Here is a 26,148-nt window from a genome sequence, read left to right on the forward strand (position 1 = left end):
ACAGTGAGAACTGCACCTCCCGCCCCCACAGCCTCCGCTCCTCCAATCACCTGCCTCCGCCCCCCCCCCAACTAAATACGGCCCTAACTACGCATATGTCTTTTCTGATAACATGTTTCACGTTACAACCTACGATTGAGTTTACGCGAGTGTTTCCCAAAGAAGAGAGGTAGCATGATAAAGATAGTTAACCCTTTAAAACCTGAGCAACTTGGCATTATTTCTTCCAAACACATGACTGCCAACCTAAGAAGATATGAAAAAAATAAGTGAAAAAAAAAAAAAAAAGTTACAAGAAAATTTCCAGAAAATAAGCAACAACAGAATATATATATATATATATATATATATATATATATATATTCCTCTGTAAAATAATTTTAAGTAGGGATTTGGAACACAAATATTGCTTGAAGAAGTCACAAGCAAAATTAAGCTCTTTCAGATTGCTTACATTAACCACCATAAACTACTGATTGTACTGCACCAGTATGTAGCAGCAATGTATTAAATTAGACATTCTATTGCTTAATTGTTTGTTTTATGTGAGGGTAAAATGCATTTTCGATTTAAGTGACTGTACCAGGGGATAGTTCAAAAATAAACTTTCAACAAATTTGATTAAATACAGATTTATTGTTCAAAGAGGGAGAAGTACAGATATACACAGTATATATCTGTTGTACAGATGGCCCTTTGGAAAGAATTAGAAAATGAAATGGTCAAATGCTGAGATCTGCTATTGTTACTCTTGCTACCTAGAAAAATGTAAAACTATAAAAAGGCAAAGCACACAAAAACACATTCTAATTGTGCACAGTTATGAGACGCAGAGACATTTTCCTACCCATTCTGAATACATTTTAGAAACAAACTGAGAACTTCTATTAGAAAGTGCTTGGCTGTTTGCAAAAAAAGCCCATTTATTTTAATTGAGTCCCACTGTCTACACAGACCTTATAAAGATAAACTATCATTACCACAAGGATCCTAGACTTGGAATGAGCAAAAGAGTACAGGAAAAACTTGATAACCATCAGACTGACAAACAGATCTGTTGTCAAATGAAATGCCATGACATGGGACTGGACACAAGTTGTTATAGTATAAAACTTAAAATTCATGGTTAGCTGGTGAACCGTCCTTTTGAAGCTGTGTAAACACAGCAATCACACAAGTACTTTAGCCACCAAAAGTTGGGGAATTAACCTACATTCAGCATTTATACATTGGAGTTATTAGACAAGATGAGATTTTAGGCATCTCCTTCAGAGTTGGACAGTATATTAGTATAGTGTTATTTTGACAGGACACATTCAGAGACTTCAAGATATCTCAGAGGTATAAAAATGAAGAGGTATAAAAAAATAAAATCACCTTATCATGACTAGAAGAGCACCAGACTCTATGGTGTTGAACGATTCTCTCTAGTACCATAATAGTATGCCCATATGTGGTACCGCTATACCCATGGACAATTTATGGAAACAGTGTAGGCTCACCATTGTCGTCATTACACCCACAGGGGGCGCACTTCTCTCCGTCAATCATATAAGTGAAAGTAAGATTAGTGCACATTTCCCACAATGGTTCTCTGAGCAGCTGATAATACATTTTTCATGTTATGTTATTCCATTAACAATAAATGGTCCATAGTGGCAGGCTGTTAGTGGAACTTTGTCTGCAGCTCTTTGCCTTGCTTTACCAACAATCGTCTTTACGTTTAAAGGGCAGCTCATAGTGTCGTCTGACTAAGAAAGAAGCCTTATAAATCCTGAGTAAGGTCTTAACTGTGAGGGCACTTTGTTTCACATCAAGAACTTGACTTGATGTTTGTATTGTTGAAATATGTATGATACCTGAAAAGAAGTGGATTCATATGGCCGTCGCAAATTAGGAACAAACATTAAATCAGCGTGTTTGACAATCAAGAGTGGGGTTGTGGGGGGGGAGGTTTATTTGATAACAATTTGAGAAGCAACATAATGAAGAGGCCTATATTTTCCATTTTGCTTTTGGTTGGAAGGCGTAGTTGTATTCAATAGCATAAAGTTGAGGTTCAAAAATGAGTGACTTTAAATAGATGTGCACCTCATTTACTAGTGTAACTCTCTCAAGTGGCCTGGCGTAAGAGCTGATATGTTATCACCGAAATTGCACAATTTGAGCTAAACAATCTACAACTCAGCATTGAGTAGTTGCAAATGGTAAAGTGTAACAATGCTTAGTGACCACTGGAACAATATGCTACTTAGATGACAAACACTGACGCTGACCTGGCAGAAGACTGAGTAATAAGATATAGATTAGCTTATTTGTAAGTTTTTCAGTAGCCACCTACACTGAATTTGAAAATCTCTACTTAAAGAGGTAAACATATGGACAAAAAAGATACGAGGAAAAACAACAGATAAAGAGAACCAGTCACACTGAGTATCATATGAAGCTGACCCAGAAAAAAAACCAAACAAAAGGCCTTTCTCTCCATCTGCTGAGCAACACAACAGGATCAGCAGGCTCCTGGCCTCCTGTCCTCCTGCAGCAGCTGTGCAAGGAATTCCCCCTGCTGGGGATAGCATCAGTAGCAGCAGTCCAACAGCAGTCCCAACACAGGCTCAGAGACTCAACGCCAAAAAGATCCACCATCCGTGTAGTGTGCCATGATACGAACTATCTTCTTCCACAGTTTAGGGATGTATCAAGCTTGATAGCATTTAAAATCCAAAATAAATATCATGTCGAAAAAGGCTATTTTACAAATCCAGAGTTTTATAGCTGTATTGCATCAGGAGTGTTAGTAGCAATGATTTTTTTTTCATCTTTGTTTTTTTTTTTTAAAGGCTTTTATGGATTTGGAAGAACTATTTTGTGACCATCACGTCTGCACAGACCGAGCTGTCTGGTGGGGTGGAAAACTCTCGTCCTTTATCACACCAGCTGCTTATTCAGGGAAAGCATTTAGTGCAGACAATTAAAGATACAAAGGATGTAGGACAATCAGTCCATCCTTTGGACTTGAAGGCATGCTGTACTACAGTACCTTAGCGAAACTTGAGCTTATAGGACAGATCCTCTCTTTCAAGTGCAATAACGTTAAGGAAATACGGACAGAATAACACTCCCCTTACAAAACAAGGCAAACTATTCTTCATTTGTGCATTTAGTGTCTTTCTTTCATGAGCCCATGTGCAGTGTATTGGGGGTTTGCCTCTGCTATATTAGGGCAGAAGGATGACGCTGCCCGTGCTTTCTCAGAGTAGATTCCCTCTGCACAGATAGAAAATGTGGTTTGTTGAGACCCAGGGAAGGAAACGCAAGAATCCTTGAGCGACAATCCATTAAATCCTTAGTAGACAGTGTGCTTATGTTAGTGTAAAGTCCCTCGATGGAGGTTGAGATGCTTTGGAGAACTGTTGGTTCAGTTCCTAGTTTAATTCACATATTCAGTGCACTCCTTAAGTTAAACTTAGGGGATTTTTTTTCTGTTCAGGATCAGTGCCGCACTTCATTATCAATGAGGCTGTCCTCACCAGACTGGAAGTCCTCATTCAGGCCATTTTCGACATTGATTATTTCCTCGTCCTGCGAGGACCCCTGGCCGTCGTCCTCACCGCTGCCTGAACCAGCCTCCTCTGAATTTCGGTCTTGAAGTACCAGTGCAATGTACATTTGCTGTAGGGGAAAAAAGACACAACATCAAAGTCTGATATTTTATGTGTCAGGATAAGTTCTCCGCACAATAAAATCTTGACTCTATGGACATCTCTTTCCACCGTTTGATCTTGAGGCTCATACCGTTATAAAATAAAAATGATTGAATACGTACTCCTGCCTTGTTGGCGGCAGACATGCACACTGGACGCCCATTCTCCAACCCATCCACATCCTGGAAGTCAATCTAGGACCGAAAACAGGCATTTAACATGAGCATCTGAAACTGATGCTTGTCTGTAATACTGGTAAATTTAGGAAGCATAATGTGCACACGATGGTGACTATCTTGTTACCTTGTAGTTGTGAGCACTGAGATATTTAAAGTGTCCGAAGCAGACATGAGAGAGGCAGATAATGATTGTGATGATCAAAACTATGAATGTGAACATGGATGTTGCAGCTGAAAACCCTGGGGAAAGAAAAAGGAGGGACACTTAACAGGTACAAGTGTCAGACACACTGGAAATAAATTTGGCCGTGTGTCGGGACATGAGTGGCCAGTAGGTGGAGTCCTTGTCTTACCCGAGCGAACAGTGGAGAAGAACAGAAGCCAAAAGAGACAGAGAATAGGAGCAGCCACCACTTGGTTGACCGCTCCAGAATGGATCTTTTTGTCCAGTTTGGAGGGCAGATAGGCGTAGTACATGTTGTACCTGTCTGCTAGATGTTTCAGAAGCATGTACATCAGCCCTGCACAGAGAAGGGAGACAAAACCATTAGTGGAACTAATCCAATTAGGCCTGCTGATAAGCTCCTGTATAGAGAGCAGATCCACTGAATGCTCCCTGCCTACAGCACGTTCCTCCTGCAGTAATGTAATAAGCACACGACCTGATGTGAAACAGCAGTAACAGCAGCAGGTGGGGGTGATAAACGGCAGAACTCACCGAAAGGTACGATGATCGGGCAGGTGATGCTGTAGGTCATAACGACAGTGAAGACACACATCATCCAGGCATAAGCCGCCCCAAACTGGAACTCATAGGCCTGGTGCTATAAAGACACAATGATGGGATATTAAAGAAATTCGAAACATCCTAACTTTAATATCTACATAACGTGAAGCTGAAAGGCAAAAAATATATTTACAGCCTAAAATCATTGCAGAGATTTTTTAAGACAAAGTCTTGGCGAGGAAACTTACCATGGCATTTTGCAGGGCAGAAAACCTACAACTACAAGAACACACTGCGCCGCACTGGAGCGATAAACACTCCTGTTTGTGGGTTACATAATGCACACTCTTTCGTTTGACACAATAGCAGCCGGCTGGTAACAAACTGTCTGGTACTGCAGTTAAACAGTGAGCTACAACATGTTTCTGAAAACATTTGAGGCGAGAACTATTGAATGCGGTAACAGAATCTTGGTTTATATTTGATCCGCTCTGCTTAATGTTTGATCTAATTTTTTCAGACTCAATTTTCCCTATGTGGGAATCAGTGTGGCGCCCATTTCCTGTTCACAAACTCATATATGCATATTCAACCAGCAATGCCTAGTTTGACCTTTCGAATGGAGTTTGAGAGACAGCGAGATGGGCGGGTCTGTCTCTTGATCCTCTTCTATACTCATGTCTGTGGTGGTAGCATGGGTGGGTGGCCACATGAAAATGCAGAAGTACAGCCTTATGTTTGAGCAACATCACAAGTCAGCGAAACTACGCTGGATTTTGCATTTTGTGTCATCTGGCAGAGTTCTATGCACTGGTAAGATGTTAGAGAGTTTACTACAGTTCATCTACACATACTACCCACATTGTTATGATACAAAGCTGGTTAGAAAATTGGTAAAGTATCCCTTTAATTCTTAAACTAAACTACTTATTCTATCATGGTAAATGATGTTAACTTGGTAAGCAGGGGACACACTTACCCTCTTTACATTCCTCCTCTCTGCCGCAGAGCGAGCCAGGCAGAGGCGGATCATGTACATAAGTAGACCGGGGATCCTCAGCAGGTCCATGGCATTACCAATAAATGCAGACGCAATGACATAGTTCACGAAGAAAGCTCCATTGTCAGGAAGGAACACGCACCTAAAGAGTGAACAAAAAAAGTCAGCATCACTAAAAGTGGAATCAGACTGAAGTCACACTCACACTGAAGTTTAAAAAGCATTAATTACTAAGTCCAAAATAGGCATATGACACCTAGTTGGGGTATTGCGATATGAATGAATTAAGCAACATTTAAATGAGTTACGGCAGTGAAGAAACTGGACTGCTTACATTATGTATTTGCTAAACAAAGGCATTTTAATTAACTTCCATATTTGAGTACTCACATTAAATTATTATAGAGTAATCGCAACAACAAACAAACAAACATTAGAATAGGAATTAAACATGGAAAACAATTGCAATTTTAAATGTATTATTAGTATTATTATTACACTATTAACTCAAAGTTAACATTAGAAAACTAAGAATTTGTTTTGGTATCTGCATTTAATAGATTAGACACAGCAAGGAGGGATTGTCTATGAGTCACTATCCTCCCGGTCTGTCAAATTAGCACAAGAGCTAACATACGAAACAGAGTCATATAATGGCCCCAACAAACTTGTACTGACTGCAAAATGACTCGATTTTCACGTTACATTCATTAATAACTGGTAGGTAACTTTAGCTTAAACCTTTCATCCTGTTCTGCTTTGTTCCGAGCGCCACAGAGTTGTATTGAAAATGTCCATAAAATGATGCAACTTACTCAAATCTCACTTTAGCATCTGCCAAGAATCTTTTGTCAAAAAGCCAGCGGAAGAAAACATCCAAACTGCAAAAATACAAGAAAAAGATGAAATCAGCTCAAGTTTCTAGGTTGACAAAATGCATTCATGTACAGCTTCGCATTTCACTGTGTTTCAGGGCAGAAATCGAAAACATCCTGTACCTGCTGAGTCCTAGAGAGGGCAGCAACAGGACCATAAAGATCAAGAAAGTGTAGCACTTATGCATAGTGGTCCTGTTCTCTCCTGACCTGTTCAAAAACACAGACAGAACACACTCAAACAACCTGAACCTCAAATGAAAACAAAGGCAACAAGACTCTTAATTATTAACTGCAGATAGTGTAAACCATACCGGGTCCAGTGGGCTTCGAAGAAGGCAGAGTAGTAGACGATGGTAGGAAGTAACGCTGAGAAGGACCACAGGAGGAGGGTGGGGAAGAACTGGGTGATAATCGGATTCTGCCGATTATCATTGAGGACAGATTAAGGAGAGGTAAACATGTTGTGTCAAGAATTGGGAAGTGAATTCCTGTACCTCTGCAACAGTACACAGACTTGTGATGACTTGGACTAAAACGCTCAGAATGTCAATGATAAAGACACACTTCTTTCAACAAAAGGAAAGAAAGAAAGAAAGAAACACTCACATTTAGGTACTCCACTGGTTTGGTAACATTAAACTTGTCCATGGTGGAGATGATTATGGCCGGGGTGGTGAGGAAGAAGAGGAGGATGAAGAGGACAAGGTTGATGATCAAGCAGCGGATCCACCAGGAGAATCCTCCCACTGACAGATGCTCCCTGTGGGATGAAGGTTATGTAGCGGTTAGATTGACTCCGGGCGATGACCCGCAGTTATGGACACAGCTGGCCAGTAAACTGATACTGCAGCTCAAAAACCTGTTCGTCATCTGGAGTGAGAAACTCTCTTCAATGTAGCGTGAAGTCTCATGTGATATAAAGAGTATCACAAATAGACAAGTCTGTGTTTGTAGAATTCCCTTTGGGTATTTGTATGAAGTACTTCTGTTCTGTCAAAATGTATCTACCCTTTTCAACTGGTGCAGTTATGTAATGAATAATGAAAACTAGAAATACTGCAATATGATTGTATGTCCACGCACACCAGTTAAGCTGCACTTACAATTTATATCAATAACAATCAACACAGTTTTAAGGTGAATACCCAAGATTAGTGTCACCTGTTCAGTCTAACCAAATGTCTCCCCTTATGCTCCTGAGTTATAATGCTAAGTAATGGACAGAAAAGTGTTTTTGCAGGACATAATGATGTCACAGTTGAACTTTGACCTCTTAAATATAAATTGTCAGAACTTTAAGCGAGGAAACTCCCGTAAGTCCATCTTCAGACACTGCATTCACGAAAATGAGACGTTGAGTCAAGGTGAAAGTTTGTGTCGAATTTAAAGAAATATTCCCAAAGTGTTTTTGAGAAAACGCTTTAACAAGAATGAGACGAATTCAAGGTGACTCTGACCTCTGACCACCAAAATCAAATCAGTTTATTCTTGAGCCCAAGTGATCATTTGTGCCAAATTTGAAAAAAAATTGCTGAAGGTGTCCATGAGATAATGTGTTCACAAGGATGAGACAGACAGGCAGTTTACAGTGACCCTAAACTTTGACCTTTAACCACAAAAATCCAATCGGCTCATCATGTGTCCACTCATCAAGTGGACGTTTGTGCTAAATTTGAAGAAATTCTCTCAAAGTGTCCTTGAGATATCAGGTTCATCAGGTTGCGCCGGTTGGCTGAACGGACAATTAGAAAACATAATGCCTCTGTCCTCGGCTATCTCTGGCACGGAGGCATAAAAATAAATGTGTACTGGGCCCAGTTTGTGGACAGAATATGTGACCTGAATGTATTCTTACCAGTAGACATTTTGTGGATCAGGGGCGTAGCTGACAGTCCAGTTGTGTGTGTGGAGTTTGGGGCTGAACTGAGAGCTCTTAGGTTCCCGGCGACATTTACAGCCCTGACACTTGCAAGCATTGAAGTCTTTCAAGATTCTGAAACGAAAACATCCACCAAAACATTGAACACAGGTTACAGTGGTTCAAGAGCTACAGTAAATTATCTACACATTTACATTCAAAAACTATACCACATGCAAATGTACTTACATGGCAGTTATGGATTCATTCTGGAAAGTGACAAAGGCCATTCCTAAAGGCTTCCTGTTAACCTTTTCTCTCTCTTTCCTGTAGTCATCTTTTAATTGTGCCTCCAGCTTGGTATAGTAGCTCACTGCCTCTTCCTGTGAAGGACAAGGAAAACAAATGATGTTCCATTTAGTTGAATCCTAACTGGCATTATTTTACATTGCAGTGAAAAGTGAATATCACTCACTACACAAGGTCAGCTGTAGAATTATCTCTTAATGTAATTTTATATATACCAACTCAAACTTAGACATTAAATGTAATGTAAATATTTGTTTTTATTGCCATTTTGTTGTTACTCTTAATGTACATCAGAAACACAAAACTGAAGCTTTAAAGTTCAGCTATATATGTAACACTTGGCACAAGGCGAGTCATTTTTAAAATAAAAACACTGGCTACCATACACAAAATTATTTGCAGATGGAGTTTAGTGATGATGTGGAAATATATGGCTTGATGGCTTTTCTAGGAGCAGGTACCTGCATGTTACACTACTCATCATTTGTTTTTCCAGTTTAGCCCTGACTCTCCACAAAACTCTTTAAATCCATTGTATCCATTAGATAGATACTTTCTTTATCTTCCCCTGAAAAAAAGGCTGTGTCACCTTGTAAGCACATTTCAGGAGTGTGTTGATCTGAGATAAAGCTTCGATATATCAGTCTGACCTGCTCACAGCCTTTGATGATGCAACAGCAAAGGTGTCCGCAGGGTTTTGGATTGATCATGGTGGTAATGTGCTCCTTGGCCTGCAGGTCAATGAAGAATTTCTTGCTGCGTTCTGCCTTCTTCCTGCAGACAAGACGTCAGCTGTGTCAGACTGAGGGAGGACTACTTCACCGAGACAAGCTCTGATCTTGGAGCCAATAAGACTCTTCATACCACCACAAAATTCCATAAAAGAGTAAGCAAATAAAACACCGACACACTTAAGGTTAAAACACTGTTACCTTTCAGAGTTGAGATACATCAGCCTTGCTACATTGTAACAGATCCGAGCTTCCAGTACAGAACAGTTTTCATACGCCTGCCTATAACAAAACGAGTGGGAAGGGAGAAAGTCAGTTTAGTTTAGCCCTTTGTAATCTGAGCAAACTGGCTTGATTCCTCTCAAAAGCATGTGAAGAAGGCAACAAACGACTTAACAAGAGATCGCCCAAAAATAAGCAAAAGAAAAAGTTACAAGAAAAATATGTGAAAAAAAGCAAAATGAAAAGAAAAAAAGAAAGAAAATTACCTTTAAAGAGTTCTAAAAACTACTTCTTTTGCCTGTAACATAACTTTAAATATATCATTATAAGAATTATAAATGATGTTTTCTGGAATGTTTTCCCTTGTTGATGATAATATTCAACAATCCCTTACAGCTAAGTTTCAGGTCCTTTCATTTCATTGTGACCTTTTACAAATTTTTTGCAATTTGTGGGAAATTTCTTGCCGAGTTGTTCGTAATGTTTTTTTTTCCCATGTTTCCAAGAATAATAAAACAACATTTCTAAGGTTTCGGAGCTTGAAAGCAGCACAAGAAAACTGATGTTGATCCAGATGTTAAAGGGTTAAACTTACACACTCTTGACAACAGCAAAGGGTATGAACAGTAGGTGATGTATCTCTACCACATCACAATAACACTTACATCTGAAAAACAGGTATGAATGCAACAGCTACAACAGTAAAGGGCTTTCTTTCTTCTTCACTGCAGTTTTTTTGTTTTTTACTCAAGCGTGGAGGTCTTTTTGCAGTTCAAGCGCAAAGACAAGATTTTGATTCATACTGTTTAGCTGAGTAGGAGTTGAGCCAAACACCCCTCCTCAGTCTTTGACCATCTTGACACATGACTCACATGATCTGGCTCATATGGCTTCTATTATAGACAATTGCACATATAGGCCTGTCATTGTCTGATCCCAGCCATATGGGCCACCACAAGACGGCTGCTTTTAACAGGAAAAGGCACGGCTCTCATACACCTTAATACAGTTACCACACTGTTTACTGGCCGTGTCAACAGAGCAGTGTACCATTTTCACAAGCAGACCGATTTAAGCATTGTGAGATATTACCTGTGAAGCCAGGACAACAGTAAGTGCTTACTCAAAGTGTTGCTTTATCTCAGTCTCCTCTGCGTATTTGGAGATTCCGTTGACAAATAAAGTGCGTTTCACCTGCAGGGAAATGAAGATAGGGAAGTAATTATCATCGTCATTCACATTGTGTGTACAATAACCAGGAGTGTATGAAACAGCCACTTTATGAAACCATGAAGCTCACCAGGTCGTCCTCTTTGTAGTGCATCTTTGAGGTGTGCCGTCGCATGCTGTACACCGTCAGTAACAGGTAGAGAAATGCAAAGGTGGTGTGCAGCCACAGTAGTGTATTACTGAGGAAGTAAAGGGTAAAAGGAATTCAGTGATAGCATCAGAAAGTGAAGACTCAACGTAAGACTTCAGAGTACAGTATATAAAAGTGACAGTAAAAGAATTACTTACTCTGCATCCAAATTTGCTATAGTGGTTCGCCCAAAACTATAGGCATTATTTTCTGTAGAAAAAAATAAAAGAAATGTATTCACTTGTTAATCACTAGGAGTCACTTCAGCTAACATGCTTCATAGCAAAAGAGAAGCAATGAATAATCGCTGACACTGAGCATCCATTAATCAATGACTCTAGTTAATCTGCAGCACTGCACAAGTAAAAAACGTGGTTTATAGACAGGGCTCCAATACATTTTCATGGACAAAATTTCAAAACTTTTCCATGACTTCTCAAGGACCCATAATACTTTTTTTTCTTGCATGTTAGAATCAAACTCTCTTCACACATAATGTCTGCTAACGGGCAAACATGAAGGGATAGATGGAACAGGGGGTGAAACAAACATAATGTTGTCACATAGACACATATCAGAGCTACCTTACATTGAAAGATACAGAAAAAAAGTGTCACGTTATGTTCAGAACATTACTGTTACACACTAAATATTCCATGACTTTTCCAAATCTGTCAGTGATTTTTACTAATTCCATGACTTCCAAGCTTTGAAAATCTGATTGTGAGATTCAGTGACTTTTCCAGGTTTTCCATGACCGTGGGAACCATGTATAGAAACAAGCAGGAGTGCAGCGCCCAGGCTCCATGTCGAGCCATTTAGACACAAATGACAAATGAACATTTTTATATGGACGCAGCCCAATTTCTCAGAAATAATAAAATAATAAATATAATTTATTTAACATATTAACTTTATCTGTTCTTATTTGTTTTACAGAATAAAAACACAGTACTTCAGGTAACACCATTTTGTGAAATTTTTTGGGCATATGTGCTACCGAAAGTTGCAAAGCTTTGTTTACTTCTGTTCATGGGAAGGTTATTTGAGTAAGTAGAAAGGAAAATGCCTCAAAACAGGTAACAGGAGAATGGGAAAAAAGAGCAGCATTACTTAGTCAAACAATGACAGGAGCTTAACATTATAATTTTCGAAATTCCCCGGGGTCCCCTGGTAGTTAATTCCAATCGACTCACCAAGTAGGTTTCCCGAGAAGTTAACGGGTAAGATGATGCCCACAGACAACACGCCCACCACTACCAGCAGGCCAATAATGTGGCGCTGAAAGGACAAGTAATGTACTGCATCCTCCCCACACTTCTCCCGTATCTCCTCATCCCTACAGAGAAAACACACCAACAAAGTCAACTACTTGAGAGAAAACAAGAAAAAATAGTGAAATGCTTACTAAACTTAAAGTGAAATTTCCATCTATGTCCAAAATGTTTCGAGGAGGGTGACTCACTTGATGCGGAAGATGGCAGTCAGCCAGGAGCAGAAGCCCTATAAAAGAAGGTGTACCGGTTATCACACGCAACATACAGTATACCCTGTGTAAAATGACAATATTTTATCCTGTAAGAATGACGGCACACTTACTGTGTCTCTCTGATCAATGTCCACAGAGCTGGAAACTGAAGTGAGGCGCTCATACCGTTCTGTCGTATCCGAAGTCAAGGCAGAAGCCACGCTGTGTGCAGAGAGAACAACACATAGTATCTGCATGAGATTACATAACTACCTAGCGTCACCGTGCAGCATAACAGGATGTTAGCTCTTTGTGCCTTGGGACAGTGGGTTTACCAACAGTTGGGAAAAAGATGTCAACACAAAACACATACAAACACATGCCCTGAAATGGGCTGAGGAGATTCCCCCCTGTTTATCCTCTGTGGGTGGGACACAGGATTTGGGTTGGTTTACCACAGTCAAACCACAGGAACAATCTCTGCAGCCACATTTCATGCACCATTAGAAGTCTACTTTACACAAGATGAGTACACCATCACTGTCAGAGGGAAGGTTGCTATAAAAAGTTAGAAGGTAAAGCTCTACAGAGAAGAACATTCACATGAAACATCAGAAACCCAGAGATAACGAAGAGGCGGATTGATGGAGGTTTGTCCAGCAGAGCCACAGGAACTCCCGTGTATAAAACACAACATTCAAACTTCATTTTATACTGTATACACATTCGATTGTGCTCCCTAGGAAGGTCGTGTCCATTTATATGTAACTTGAAAATATCAAGAGGACCCAGGCTCTGCTGGAATCCCAACTCTGGTTCAGTGTCCAATACTAAATGAAAGGATGATATCACCCAGGGCTCTAAGAGATCTCTAATGGAATGAGTAGAGAGCCTGCGGCTGTAAAGCACCGGCAGTCTTCCTCTCGCACATTCCTGTGAGAAGTCAGAATGGCTCCTCTGAGCTCTAGCAGACAGGATGTACTGTAGCTGCACCATGTCAGGGCCTGTCTATGAACAACAGCAGATCAGGGAAGCATTACCTCTCCCTGTAAGCATCCTCTCTGTGCGGCTCATGCGGTGCGCTCACACAGAAGAAGTCCGTGCTTCATAAAGAGGTCAATACACAGATTAGAACACACAGATCTGATTAGGACAGTGACAGAGGACAGGCAAACTCAACAGCAGAAGTATAAGAGTGACAAGGAGAGGGAGAATAATTAGGAGCCTGGCACTGGGAAACGCCTGGAGGAGGAGGGGAAAAAACATCAAGAGTGAAAAACAGGCTGAAACCCACAGCGGCCTGGGCAGAGTGGACAAGAGTTATGAGTTAGGTGAACTGCAGAGAGGGGAAAGGAGAGAAGTGGAAGGCGGTGAGTCTACGGTATGGAGAGATAACATACTATTCCCGATCATCCAGGCGACTGTATCGCTGATCCATTCTCCTGGTGAAAAGAGAAGCAAAACAAAGCCATTCAGCTTAGTTTAGAGGAAACGGCCCTGTTGGCCAGTTAGGGTGCTGGTTTAGAGAAAAACTGGGGAGGCATATTACACCAGAGGCATACCAATGAAGGTTTCTATTCACTCTGGTATACATTATACAGTCAAGCACTTATGGCCTATGGTAGGGATGTGCTGATCAAGTTTTTTTGCCCCTGATTCCAGTCTGAGTCATTTGATATTGAGCGTCTGCCAGTACCAAATACTTGTATTTACCTGGATGATACAGCTGAATTATTCAAAATTCAACACTTTAGTTATTAAAATCAACCCAGTGTACGCGCTTGACAATTTATTAGCTCTGAAATGCAATACAAGAGCGATGTCTCCAATAGGGGTTTTTCTTTTCTATATAAAAAAAATTAACAAACTTAAATTATTTTTATATGGCTGTTATCACAATTCCTCTTAGTGAAGCATTTGTTTTGTTTTTTTTTTTTAAATTTAATAACAAGGTAAATAGACTAAAATGTCTTTAGAAATTGCTTCTAATTCAACTTTGTGCAGCACTTGTTTTTCCAACAAAATTACAAAGTAAACAAACTAATATAAGTCTTCAGAAATTGCACCTAAATCCACTTTGTGTAGCACTGTAATAAAAGTACAAAGGATACATGAGCGTTATAATTATTATTCCACTTCAAAGTAGTGATATTGCTTAACTCTAACACATCCAACAAAATACATTTCCTGTCCGTTACAAAAGTGTCCCATGCTGCCACCCCCCTCCCATCCTCCCACCACGCTGCAACCCCATTCTCTGCTCACAGCTCAGCTGCAAAAATAGTGAAGCTGCAACATCACACAAACGCAGCGGGGGGATGTAGGTGATGGAGCACTGTGTCATGTACTTTCTGAGTTCACATTTAAAGAGGTCTGTGGCAACGTCTAACTCCCTCTCTCCCTAACTTTATCGGCCCTCTTGATTCACCTCCAGATTCATTCAGTTTAAAAGCAGCAGTGGAATAAGTCCTTGTTGACAGGCTCCTCTTTGGCTGCTTCCACAACAATTCTCACTATTCAATCAGTGTGCAGACGTCAGTGTCAAATTATCCCAATATATCTGTCTGAATATCATCATATAATAATGACAGTCCATGGGGCTTCTATGCAAACAGTGTCTTTAAAGTGTTCTGGGAAATGGATCTAAAGGTATATTTAAATCAATAATAAACACTAATCATTTGTTTCTTTTTCATCCATTTCAGTTTTATTCCAACTGGAGTCTGGTCTTTTTATCTCAAAGTGAACAAACCATGTAACACGTGACAAAGCATGGCTGTGTAGGAGTGCATTATAGGGGAAATGCTGACGCTAACTTCCTGTCTGGAGTACCATCCTTGTGATGTCGGCTTCCGTCAGAAAACCAACACCACCCTAAGAGCAAGGATACTGAAATTTTCAGTCTCAACTAGAATCTAGAATAAATAACCACCAAGCAGCAAATCCTGATAAAATGTGTCTTTTGCAGATAAATCACTAAGGGTCACCAGCCCGAATGGCTTATAGCCTCTGAGATGCTAACGTGTAAATGCTGACAAGTCCTTTGTCACATTTTGACTCTTTTGACCATTTTATGACTGTAGACAAATCATATCTAGCTAACACTGGAGCTGTATCAAGCAGGGGCGTTAAGTGCAGGTCCCTGACTTACTGCTTAATACACACATCTAATCCTTGGTTAAAGTTACATGCTTATTTCTCCTAAAACTGTGTGTAACCAGCCTGACATCACATGAGGAACAGTTATCAAGATGTTGAACAGTGCGTTTTCCAAAATTGCAACATTAATTATTTTGTGCTTCACAACAGATTTCAAACTACTTTGTAAAAAAGAGAGTCAATTTTAGGTAAAAAAATAAAATAAAATTGAGAGACATCAAAAATGTATGATTAATTATTTTAGCTGACAACAATTTTTGGATGGTTATTTAGGTTAGCACCCTGTACTAAACAATTTGGAAGCTTTGGATAGTCTTGATAGTCTTGATACTGGTCCAGTCCGGACCAATGAATTTTACTTACCTGTCAGCGTCAGTCACCAGAGCGAGGCGCCCATAGTCCCATGCTACTTTTCTCAAGAAGGAGAACACAACCAGCAGCCCCTACAGAAAGATAAACAGTGTCCATCAACACCTCTGGTCCCTTTATTTACATTTAAGAGAGCGCAACAGTAACAGAACTGTTTATCACTTAAAAACACATTTCTGGAAGTATTTTACCTCAGTTTTGACAGCTGAGAAGAAAAGTACTCACCAAGAAGCACATAAAGTCAAGGGCAAGGACAGTAGGCACCCCGCCGAAAGGCAAGCCCTGGAGCACTGTACTGCGAATTCGGGCAGTGTAACAATACTCCTTGGAGGTGACATTTGGATTCGGCGTTGGGCAGCTCTCTGAATTTGGGCATCCTTGCGCCGCCCACATGGCCATCATTAATATCAACACTTGAATCATTACTCACTGCAACATGTTGATAACCTGTAAAGAACATACAAAAGTCGTAGAGCACTTAATATGGTGATTATTACTATTACATTGTAGTGTTATTGCTCACACACTGTATATATCTACCATGGAAAAATTCTGGGGAATATCTTCACCAAGTGCTTAGACACAAAGAAGCACTAGCAAACATACATCACATGACAGTCTACCATAATAGTAACAATGCAATTCAGATATTCTGTCCCGAGGCTGAAATTTCTGTCTTGTCATTAGTCACGTTTTGACGACATGCATTTTGAAACCTGCATGTTTTAAACCACTGTACTCTTTCTGTTCCTTATTTGTGGCCACTCTGTGAAAATGGCATAGTTTAACTTGTTCTGAGTTCAAGAAAAATAACTGTTACAAAGTTCATACACAGACATTCAGTGCCAGCCAGCACTTCCCAATACCTATTAACATCCAGTGCAACGACACTAAAGAGATTTCTAGCTAACTGAAAAAAATATTTCAATATTTACTGTCCTGTTAGTTCTGAGCCGTTTGACACTTGGATGGATGATAGTTTTATTGTGATGCATTCAGACGGGGGGGGGGGACTTGGCAAATTATTATTACAAATTATTAAAAGGTGTCGAAGGTGTTATGATATATTTAGCACTTTCTGGGGTAATTTCTCATTTGTTTCTTACCTTTTTTGCTTTTTTTGGGGCCATGTCTTGTTAAGTAACTCATTGCCTTCTCCCCATGTTTCTGCAAGCATTTAAACTAATTTGCCCAGGTTTAAAAAGGGTTAACATACAAGATGTTCAACTTCAGCAGTCACTTGTTTACTAATTATTTTATCTTAGGCAGGTAGCGCACACTAAGCTTGCCTGAGCTTGTTTGAGATGCTGCTGTGCACAGTCATGTGTTGGGGTTTGATGAGAACAGTGACTCATCCATACAGTCTGTTCGAGTCAGAGAACAAAGAGCTAAAAGCTGCAGACAGCTGCTGAAAGGTTGGAGACATTACAATGACATTGCGTTGTGTCATTTATTGTCAAAAGGTTAGGAGCCAGGTGTCTAACCCTGACAAGCCAGGCTCAAGAGAAGTGGCCTGTTGGATTGAGCCTAACATTGGCTTTCTTTCTGGTAATTTACACTTTTCCTTCCAGTCTCTGATTAGGGGATGTGCCATATCATACCATTCACAATATTGCCAGTATACTTTTTAATATGATAAGAAAAATTCATATCATGATAATGGCAATATTACAACTTTATTACATAATCTTGTAATACCATCGTGCATTACAACAACAAACGTGGCTGAGAGCGTATTTGTTAGTGGTTATTGTTGTTTTTGCCAAGCTTAAGAAATTAAAACATTTTTTAAATTTATTTTTTACTGAATATTTGAAGGCAAACTGTTACATTTATGCCAACATGTAGACCTATACACATATTCTCTTGCAACTGTATGCTCTTGAAATTATCAATAAAATATTTGTATATATTTTTTGTATTTTGTCATATCTTCCAAGAATATTGTTTTTGCAAAAATACCATGAAATATTGTGGTATTATTTTTGGGCCATACAGCCCTATCTCTGATGCAAGCTACCTAAAGGATAATGATGGGAAACACTGACAAAGCATGAATAGTGTATGAGGTGTAGTAAGTCCTATGAAAAATGTATAACTTCCTGATCGCAGCAAAGTGAGAGCCCCACTGATCTTAGCAGTGCACTCTTTACCTCAAGTATTCAGAGTGGTTGTAAAATAATCCCAAAATAACAGTGAATCCAGATAGTCCTTTCTCCTGCCCTGATAAGCAGCACAAATGAAGTGTGATTAACTCGATCCCCAGGTTTATTAATGACTCTCTGGTGAGTCCTCCTAACACTAAGGTTCACATTCATTGACTCAGAAAGGGATGCTCTTGGTTTAGGAAACTGACTTAAATGATCATTTAAACTCCCGAGAAAATATTAAGTGCAGGCAAAATGTATTGCTTAGATAAAATACTGTCAATACATGGTGATGATGCGTTTTTGCCAATATCCGATATGCTGATACATAACAACTCATTTGGCCGATAACCAATATCAATATAGTCACTTTTTCCCTACCTGATTTTAGAGATCATCAGGTCTTTTCTGTAGTGGAAATAGCATCATTTTATGCATACTCTTATCGTGATGGCCCCACCAGTAGATGGAGACATGATGAAATACAATGATTTTCAATGGATTTAATAATTAAAGCAGAAAGAATAAGAGGAATAAGAAGATAGTTAAGAAAAATACTTCAACTTAGGTTTAATGTTTTGTGCATGTTCACTTAGCAATATTTAAATAAATACATAAAAATATTCGCTGATCCTACCCGCTGATCATGTGCCGATATTATCTTGCATCCATGTCAATACATGTCATAAAATAAGCTTTCAAAATACCCAACACCATATACAGTGGCCGTGGAGTTGCAAAACATAAGAAAGTTCTGACTGGCTTACAGTAAGTGGAGCAGAAGTGATACAAAAACGTATTGGTTTGAGATGTTGAGTACAAATAACCTCTAAACTCAAGTGCCTCCTCCATCCTATAAAAATAGACCCATCCTGATCTACAGGCTGTCACACTGAAAACGGTTTCAAGTTACACACAGACTGAATGAACGAAGGGCTTAGAGAAGGTGCTAGGTGGTCTGGTAAGTGCGGGCAAAAGTGTTTACACAGTTATGCTGCTATACTTGTGCCCTTCGACCCACTATTACCAGCAGCATTCATGATGCTGCTCATCTGCCCTAACACTAACTCATTTATCCGCTCCCTGGAATGCTGTGACATCACTGGAGAGGGACGCAGCCAGAGCCGAACAATAAGCCGATAGAGACCGCAGGGTTCAAATGGATCGGTCTCAACCCAAGGAGGACACAACATACCCCCCTGTGCCTTCAACAACACTGCTGCACATCCTGGACCCATTGCCACGGTTCAGACTGTTTAACATTCAACACCAACATCTTGAAAACGACTTTAGCACATTTCAGCTCATGACAACACTTGTAGATGTTACTTTTGGTACAGTACATTGTGCATCTTCTTTAGTTATGTAGTCAGTATTTAAAAACGTATATGGTATAAATGCCAGGAATCGGGAATCAAGGATGAGAATATTCGCGCAAAGCACTGAAGGCAAACTATGGGTCAATCAGCATCACACAAGTTCAGTGTTAACTTGTTACGTAACTAAATACTGCAATAAAGGGAAGGGAAAGTGCCCGGTTTTACTTTTCTTTTTCTGTTGAGCCTTAGTTTAAAACTGAAATAGACTGTGAGAACATCTGGCATCCAAGAGCTGAGTCAGCCGCTGAAATGCATTGCACTAATGTATTTGGAAAATTAAACATATAGGGCGATAAGAAAAAACAGACTGTGGCAAAATATACGTATATAATCGGATTGCATATTCTGATCACACTGCAGATTCTCTTGCTTTGGTTTGTTATGTTTTTTTCATAAGCAGAGGTTAGATCAGTCTTTAAAGTATGACTGTTAAGGTTCCCTGAAACTTTCAGGGTGTAAGAGAGAGGAGCACATATGGTGAACAAGAAAAAAGAATAAGTATTTTAGACTAAAACTTGTTTTTAATTTTTCTTATCTCAGTGTCAGCAACAGTTTTGTAACTGTTTGCATGACTCAGTGGAACAGAAATACTGTGCCACCTTTCCACCTGATGCTAGTTGCTATGGTACCATCAGTCTGGCACACTTTCTCAAAATACAAATAAACAAAGGGGATGAAGGCAGCTGGGGAGAAAATCCCATGCTTGTCCATTTGAATCGAGAGGACTGTTTGCTCTGCAGCTTAAACAGGCAAAACAATGTGGTTTGTCAAATTGTCAGGGATTTTTTTTCCAGTTATACAAACAATATCGGAGTCAAATGTCTACCAAGACAAATGAAATGAAAATGCCATATAATACAGTGCCTTATTAAAGTTCATTCAGGAAGCCACGTGTTGTATGTTATATGCTGATAATATCCTAATGTTTTTTTTACTGTGTACCTCTACCTTAATGCGTGGAGAAATTGGCCCCTGAAATGCACAACACTAAATGCTTTTCATCTACAATTCACAACAGCACACGTATGACCTCGTGTATTTAATTCTGCACAATGTGAGTCATTATTCGTTTAATCTTCATAAGTTAATTATTTGAGCAGATTTTGCTTAATGTTTTATAACGGTGGGCTAGAAATTAGGTAAGCAACTGTCAATCAACAGCAACTTGAGATGCTTTACCTTGTTTTTCCCAATTAAATAAAATCAAATTAAACAAAGTAGAGACAAACATTGGGTGCTGACAGTAAATTCAGTCTATTTTGTTAAACTTTTTCTTTAATCAAGTTCGAAAAACTAACCTATAATCCAGATAATGCACAGAAACATTCAGTGTAATGTTATTTATGATTATGTGGTTGACCATTCCATTAAAAAAGAAAACAGCTGTGTCCTCCCTGCAAAAAACATATAAGCAGCCCTTAAACCCTTCCACTAACAACTAAGATGTTCACTCGTGGCCAAGGAAAACAAACATGTGACAGATTTTTACAGCCAGTGGTTAAAAACAATCATCTAATAAAACCTCTGACAGCAAGATGGCACATTCTTTTTTTTTTACAATACACACCACATACTTATAGATAGATATAAATAGATAGATATACTTTATTGATCTCAAAACTGAGAAATTGGGGAACCTTATACATCATTAAAAATACGTACCCTGATCAAGTCTCCATCATCACCTTTTAACGGGAATAACAATAACAGTTCCAGTAAGAGTACCCTTAAACAGGGTACCTACAGCTTTAGGCAAGGTTTGACAACCAAAATTGACATAAATTTCTTTGGAACAATTTAGCACAAATTTTTATTGTAACATAAAAAAAACACTTTTTTGGGGATGTCTCTGTGAAAGGAACTTGGCAGATTTTATTTATATAAAATATAATAAATCTAAAATAAAATGAAATAAAATAAAAGATGTTACCCGTTATTTTTAAATTTTACAGAAAAAAAAACCTTAAAACCCATTTCCCATGCTATGTCTGAGCATTTTTAAGACTTTGAAAAGATTCATTTAAGACATTTTAATGCCAATTAAGGGCTTATTTTTAGACTAATTAATTCAATGACTTTAAGACTTTTTAAGGATCCATGGGAGCCGTTAAAGTGATACAGCACTTTATTTGATACCTTTTTTCTCCTTCATTTAGTATCCTACATGTTGATGGAAGCATTTGGTTGCCTAACAGGCTGCCAGATGACACAGGCTGTAGTATAGCCATGTTTTTGAGTTCTTTGGTGGCCTCTTGGCGAGTTGAACTGCCAACACCATCAAATACACCACGCTCGATTTCACCACACCACAGACTGTATGGTTGCAGCCTCTGCACTAGTGTGCCAATCACACATCTCAATAAACTGAAGAACACTTGCGATGAAGAAAAAAACATAAAAAGAGTCTTTTTCTAGATCTGGGTACAATAAGGATCACATGCAGGTATCATTTGACTGGTGATGTTTCAATATTAATTGTTACTCTGTACCGATACCCAGCCCTATTGATAAACTTATCAGTAATGTGAAAACAAGAAACAAAGAATAGGTAGGAGGGAAGGTGCCAAAAATACCTGGCCTGTGTAAACAATAACTACATATTTCAAAATACATTTGTTAAAATGAAATCTTTCTCTACTTGCATTTTAAAGTACTACTGCTTTATCTAAACACTGTTTTGAATACATTATGAGGCCATTCACAAACCTGCTTAACACTGACTGCTTTATTCACCTGCTTCACAACAATGTCATACTTATGCTTATGCATGAATTCTCTGACACTTCTGAAGGCTGATAATGCAGATTTGTACATAGTAGCCTTGTTGGTATTAGCTTGTAAATCATTGACAGCTGCACGGCGCCTGAGCTTTGATTATCACAGATTATGACGATATCAGAGTACGGTTTCGTAATCGTGTCACAGCAAGTTTGTAACCACAAGCAGAAGGAAAAATAGGAAATAAGGAATAATATTAAATATTGGAGCCTCCTCCCCCACGTATACAATCATCACTTGTTTATGGCAAAAATTTTGAAAAATTAACAATAGAGAGGAGATCATACCAACATTAACATTTGATAGACAACAAATTAAAGATGCCGCTATATGATAAAGGACTATTATACTAAACAGAACACAAGTGCTCCTAGCTTCTCATCTCAAAGTCAACAGCATTAAGTCAGTTTAAATCTAACTTATCACAGTATCTCTGTAAAAGTAATCTGACAACTGTTACTGATTGATTTCTACCTTAAAAAGACAGGAGTTGTGTGTTTCATTTTCTCTTTTAACTGTTGATTGTAAAGGGAATCCTGAACTGATTTAAATCTAAAAGACCACAAACTAGAAATGCATGACAATATCGGCATGTATTAGTATCAGCTGCTATTGGCTTTAAAAATGAAATATCAGAACTGGCCAACATGCTGATTTTCACAAACCATTTTTTTTTTTGGACAAAGTGAACATGTGCAAAAACATCAGCCCTAACTTGAAGTGTTGTCTTATTTTGAAAAATGAATGAATATTACGTACACTGAAAAGCATTGTATTTCATGTCTCCATCTGCTGATGGCTGATTACGATAAGAGTATGTTTATATATGATGTTAATGCCACTACAGAAGAGACTTGGTGATCATCATTAGGTGGGAAAAAAATGGATACCAATATCAGTATTGGTTAGTGGCTAACTGAGTTGTTATATTGTATGTCAAAATATTGGATACCAGCAAAAAATCCAATACTGTGGATCCGTACCACAAACTGTCAAAGCTTTTCAATCAATTAATTGTTTGGGTGATTTATAAATTAATAATACCACATATGTATGACCAGAGTTAAGCTATGAGGCTCAATGGCTTTCTTGTGTACGAAATCGGTGAACACAAGGATGTCAGACTGATATTTCTCTTTGACAGGTTTTCCATCAATATTCATTAATGTCACTGAACCACAGCAAGGCTCATGGATAAAATATGAAAACTGCTAGCAGTTAGCTCATGTTCATCCCTTTACAGGCTACGCACAAGGAAACACTTACAGCATTAGCTGTCACAGCCAAGCTGCGTGTAGTCATCAGTCCATGATGAAGCCGATGTCAGTGTAACACTGTGTAACCTGTCGAGAGATTCTCTCAATACAGCGTTGCTCAACTTCAAGTTTTAGATGGTGAAGATATGTAAGGAATTACTGATCTTGTGCTGGATATCTACAGGTGTGTCAAAAACACAACGCTGAAGTTAGCTTCAAATTCTGCAGTTACAGGGAGAGTTAAGGGAAATGTAATTTGCAATGCTTAACAACCAATTCTCAGCTTTTTGGACCTCCTGCTGTGATGAAATCATGTTGGATGTTTGAACCCACCCACCCACCATTTTTTTTTTTTTACATTTTGACCACACTGAACCAGGTCTCTTGAAAACCACTATTCTTGCATGGGTCAAATCTGGATGAGAGGATGAGATTATCCCAGAGAGGCTAAATATGTTTAAAACACAGTTTCAGATTTGTGAAACCTTTATTCTATTTGTGTAAAAACGCAGGTTTCACAAATCTGAAACTGTATTAAATCATCTCTAGCCTCTCTAATCTAGTCAAGATCTGGCCCATCTAATTATTTTTAATCTAGAGCTGGTTTTATATGGTCTACATCTGAAAAATGCAATAAAATCTCCATTTTTTTCTTACATTTTCTCAGAGAGAATAAAGGTTTCATTAATCTGACACTGTGTTTTACATAATATGTAGCCTCTCTGGACTAATGTAGTCCAGATTTGACCTATCCAAGTGCAGTAGTTTTATATCTGGGCCTGGTTCAGTGTGGTCTACATGTGAAAAGGGCAGTGAAATCTCCCTTTTAGGCATTTTCACAAATAGGACATGAAAGCTTCACAAATTTTAAAATAGGTTTTTAAACAACGTTATGGCTTAAAATAAAACATGCCTTTACCACAGTAGGAGGTGCACATGGTCAGAATCGGTCATTAAGCATTGCAAACTTCCCTGTACTCTCCCTTTAACTTCTGAATCGGAACATAACTTCTACTTCTTTCTCCAAATAGCTAAGTAGACAAACATTAAAACTGTAACGGCATTGTCTAATATCAGTTTCTTTACGCCCATGACAGACAATCTCCCTGCAGCTGATCTCTGTGAAAAATATTAAAACTTCTCATTATTGATCTGCCATGAATAGAAGAACACGAACGATGTCTGAACAACAAACCAAACATTAAAGTGTCGGATGACGACCAGCTGGCGAACTTAATCTGGGGCTTGTGGCTCGAGAGTCGAAACCGATAAAATAATAATGAATGCCACTTTGCCCTTTCAAAACAAAACAAGACTCACCACCAATGACTGGCATATTAGCTCAGTTATGATACTTTTTGCTGTCTGAGCTCGTTAACAGTCTGTCAGTAAGCTCGCCGCTAATGGTAACGGGGTGTGTTTACTCGGTTATTGTTCGGACAGCAATTATTAAGTTTACCGGCGAAGTTGCTAACGGTTAGCTGCCGCAAAAACCCCTTGTCATGAAATACGCAGAGATAATACATAAATAACTAAAAAAAAAAACAACTTACCTTGCTATGATACGCAGCAGGAGGAGAAAGAAATACAATTGGCTAACGTGAGCTAACAGTCAACCGTAACGTTAGCTAACTTAGCTCCTCGATATAGCAAATAACAGGTGGACGCTCTCTGACGACTGTCGGCTGATTTTCACATTAAAGTGGGTTTCGTTCAACTTCCCTGGTCATAACACGAAAGCTAACCAGCCAGAGCTAGTCAGTTAAATGGTCTTGCTTGCAGTAGTGATAGACAAGTCTGAGTTGCTGTGGTTGTGTCTGTCAGCCAGTTGGACAACTATCGCTAAACCGACCAGTCCGACGGGAGGCTTACTGCGTGACGTCAACAGAAATATACCACATAGAGAGGCGACACGTCTTTGTACTGTGCGCCATCGCCGCAGCTTCACTGTGCAGCTTGCAAAGAATAAATGCATGTGTGGCAACGTGGTGGTGGGTACTTTTATATTATAAAGGGGCTGTAACAGAATGATACAAATTGCAAGCCAGACAACGCCACCTTAGGGACTTTCACCCAAGGAGTTTTACCCAGTTCTAAGCAAACACAGGTTCAAGCACTACAAGACAGAGACGTGGTTCAAAAGCAAATCAGGATTTATTTATTAATAATTATTTAAGCAAAAATAATTTTAAACTGGAAGTGTCTGTGGAGGGAAAAAAAGGAATTAGTAATGAGCAATGAATGCGGGTAAAAATTACGGTAGGATGTATGAAAATGTATTACAATTTATTCTCTTAATAATAACTCTTTTCAGTTAATAAAAACACTTCAAAAGTGAATTATTAAAACTATCAAAAAAAGGGAAGGGGGACGAGCTGACCTACTTTTTGGAGAGGCTGCAGTCTGCAGCCTCTAACTCAGATTCTCTCTGCTACACATGCACACTTAGTGACATTACATACAGTGGTGGAATGTAACTAAGTACATTTACTCAAATACTGTACTTTAGAATGAGTTTGAGGTAATTGTACTTTACTCGAGTATTTTCCTTTCGTCTGGCTTCAAATGCATACTTTTACTTTACATTTCAGAGGGAAATATTGTACTTTTTTACTTCACTACAT

General features: G+C 38.9%; 1 protein-coding gene across 4 annotated transcripts; it reads right to left on the minus strand.

Annotated features, from left to right (window-relative positions):
- Positions 1-616: 616 nt before the first annotated feature.
- tmem63ba (transmembrane protein 63Ba) lies at positions 617-25,394 on the minus strand. 4 transcript variants are annotated; one of them, XM_088086120.1, is made up of 25 exons: positions 25,078-25,394; positions 16,190-16,411; positions 15,959-16,038; positions 13,837-13,878; positions 13,477-13,539; positions 12,568-12,658; positions 12,434-12,471; positions 12,165-12,307; positions 11,127-11,178; positions 10,909-11,017; positions 10,732-10,802; positions 9,588-9,668; positions 9,306-9,429; positions 8,596-8,729; positions 8,344-8,481; positions 7,095-7,248; positions 6,800-6,906; positions 6,609-6,695; positions 6,426-6,491; positions 5,590-5,752; positions 4,602-4,707; positions 4,237-4,404; positions 4,008-4,123; positions 3,827-3,898; positions 617-3,672 (listed from the first exon to the last, which is right to left on the minus strand). In XM_088086120.1, exons 2-25 carry the CDS (start codon positions 16,385-16,387, stop codon positions 3,493-3,495), a joined length of 2,583 nt encoding a protein of 860 aa, XP_087942246.1. In that variant the 5' UTR covers positions 16,388-16,411; positions 25,078-25,394; the 3' UTR covers positions 617-3,492. The 4 variants fall into 4 exon arrangements, with proteins under 4 accessions (XP_087942246.1, XP_042357615.1, XP_042357616.1 ...); XM_042501681.2 differs by lacking the exon at positions 13,477-13,539 and having other exon boundaries at positions 25,078-25,393; XM_042501682.2 differs by lacking the exons at positions 13,477-13,539; positions 25,078-25,394 and adding an exon at positions 23,535-23,825.
- Positions 25,395-26,148: the final 754 nt, after the last annotated feature.

The sequence above is a fragment of the Plectropomus leopardus genome, chromosome 13 (assembly GCF_026936395.1).
Source record: "Plectropomus leopardus strain MGB_pleo_1.0 chromosome 13, ASM2693639v1, whole genome shotgun sequence".
In the NCBI taxonomy this organism is placed as follows: Eukaryota; Metazoa; Chordata; class Actinopteri; order Perciformes; family Serranidae; genus Plectropomus; species Plectropomus leopardus.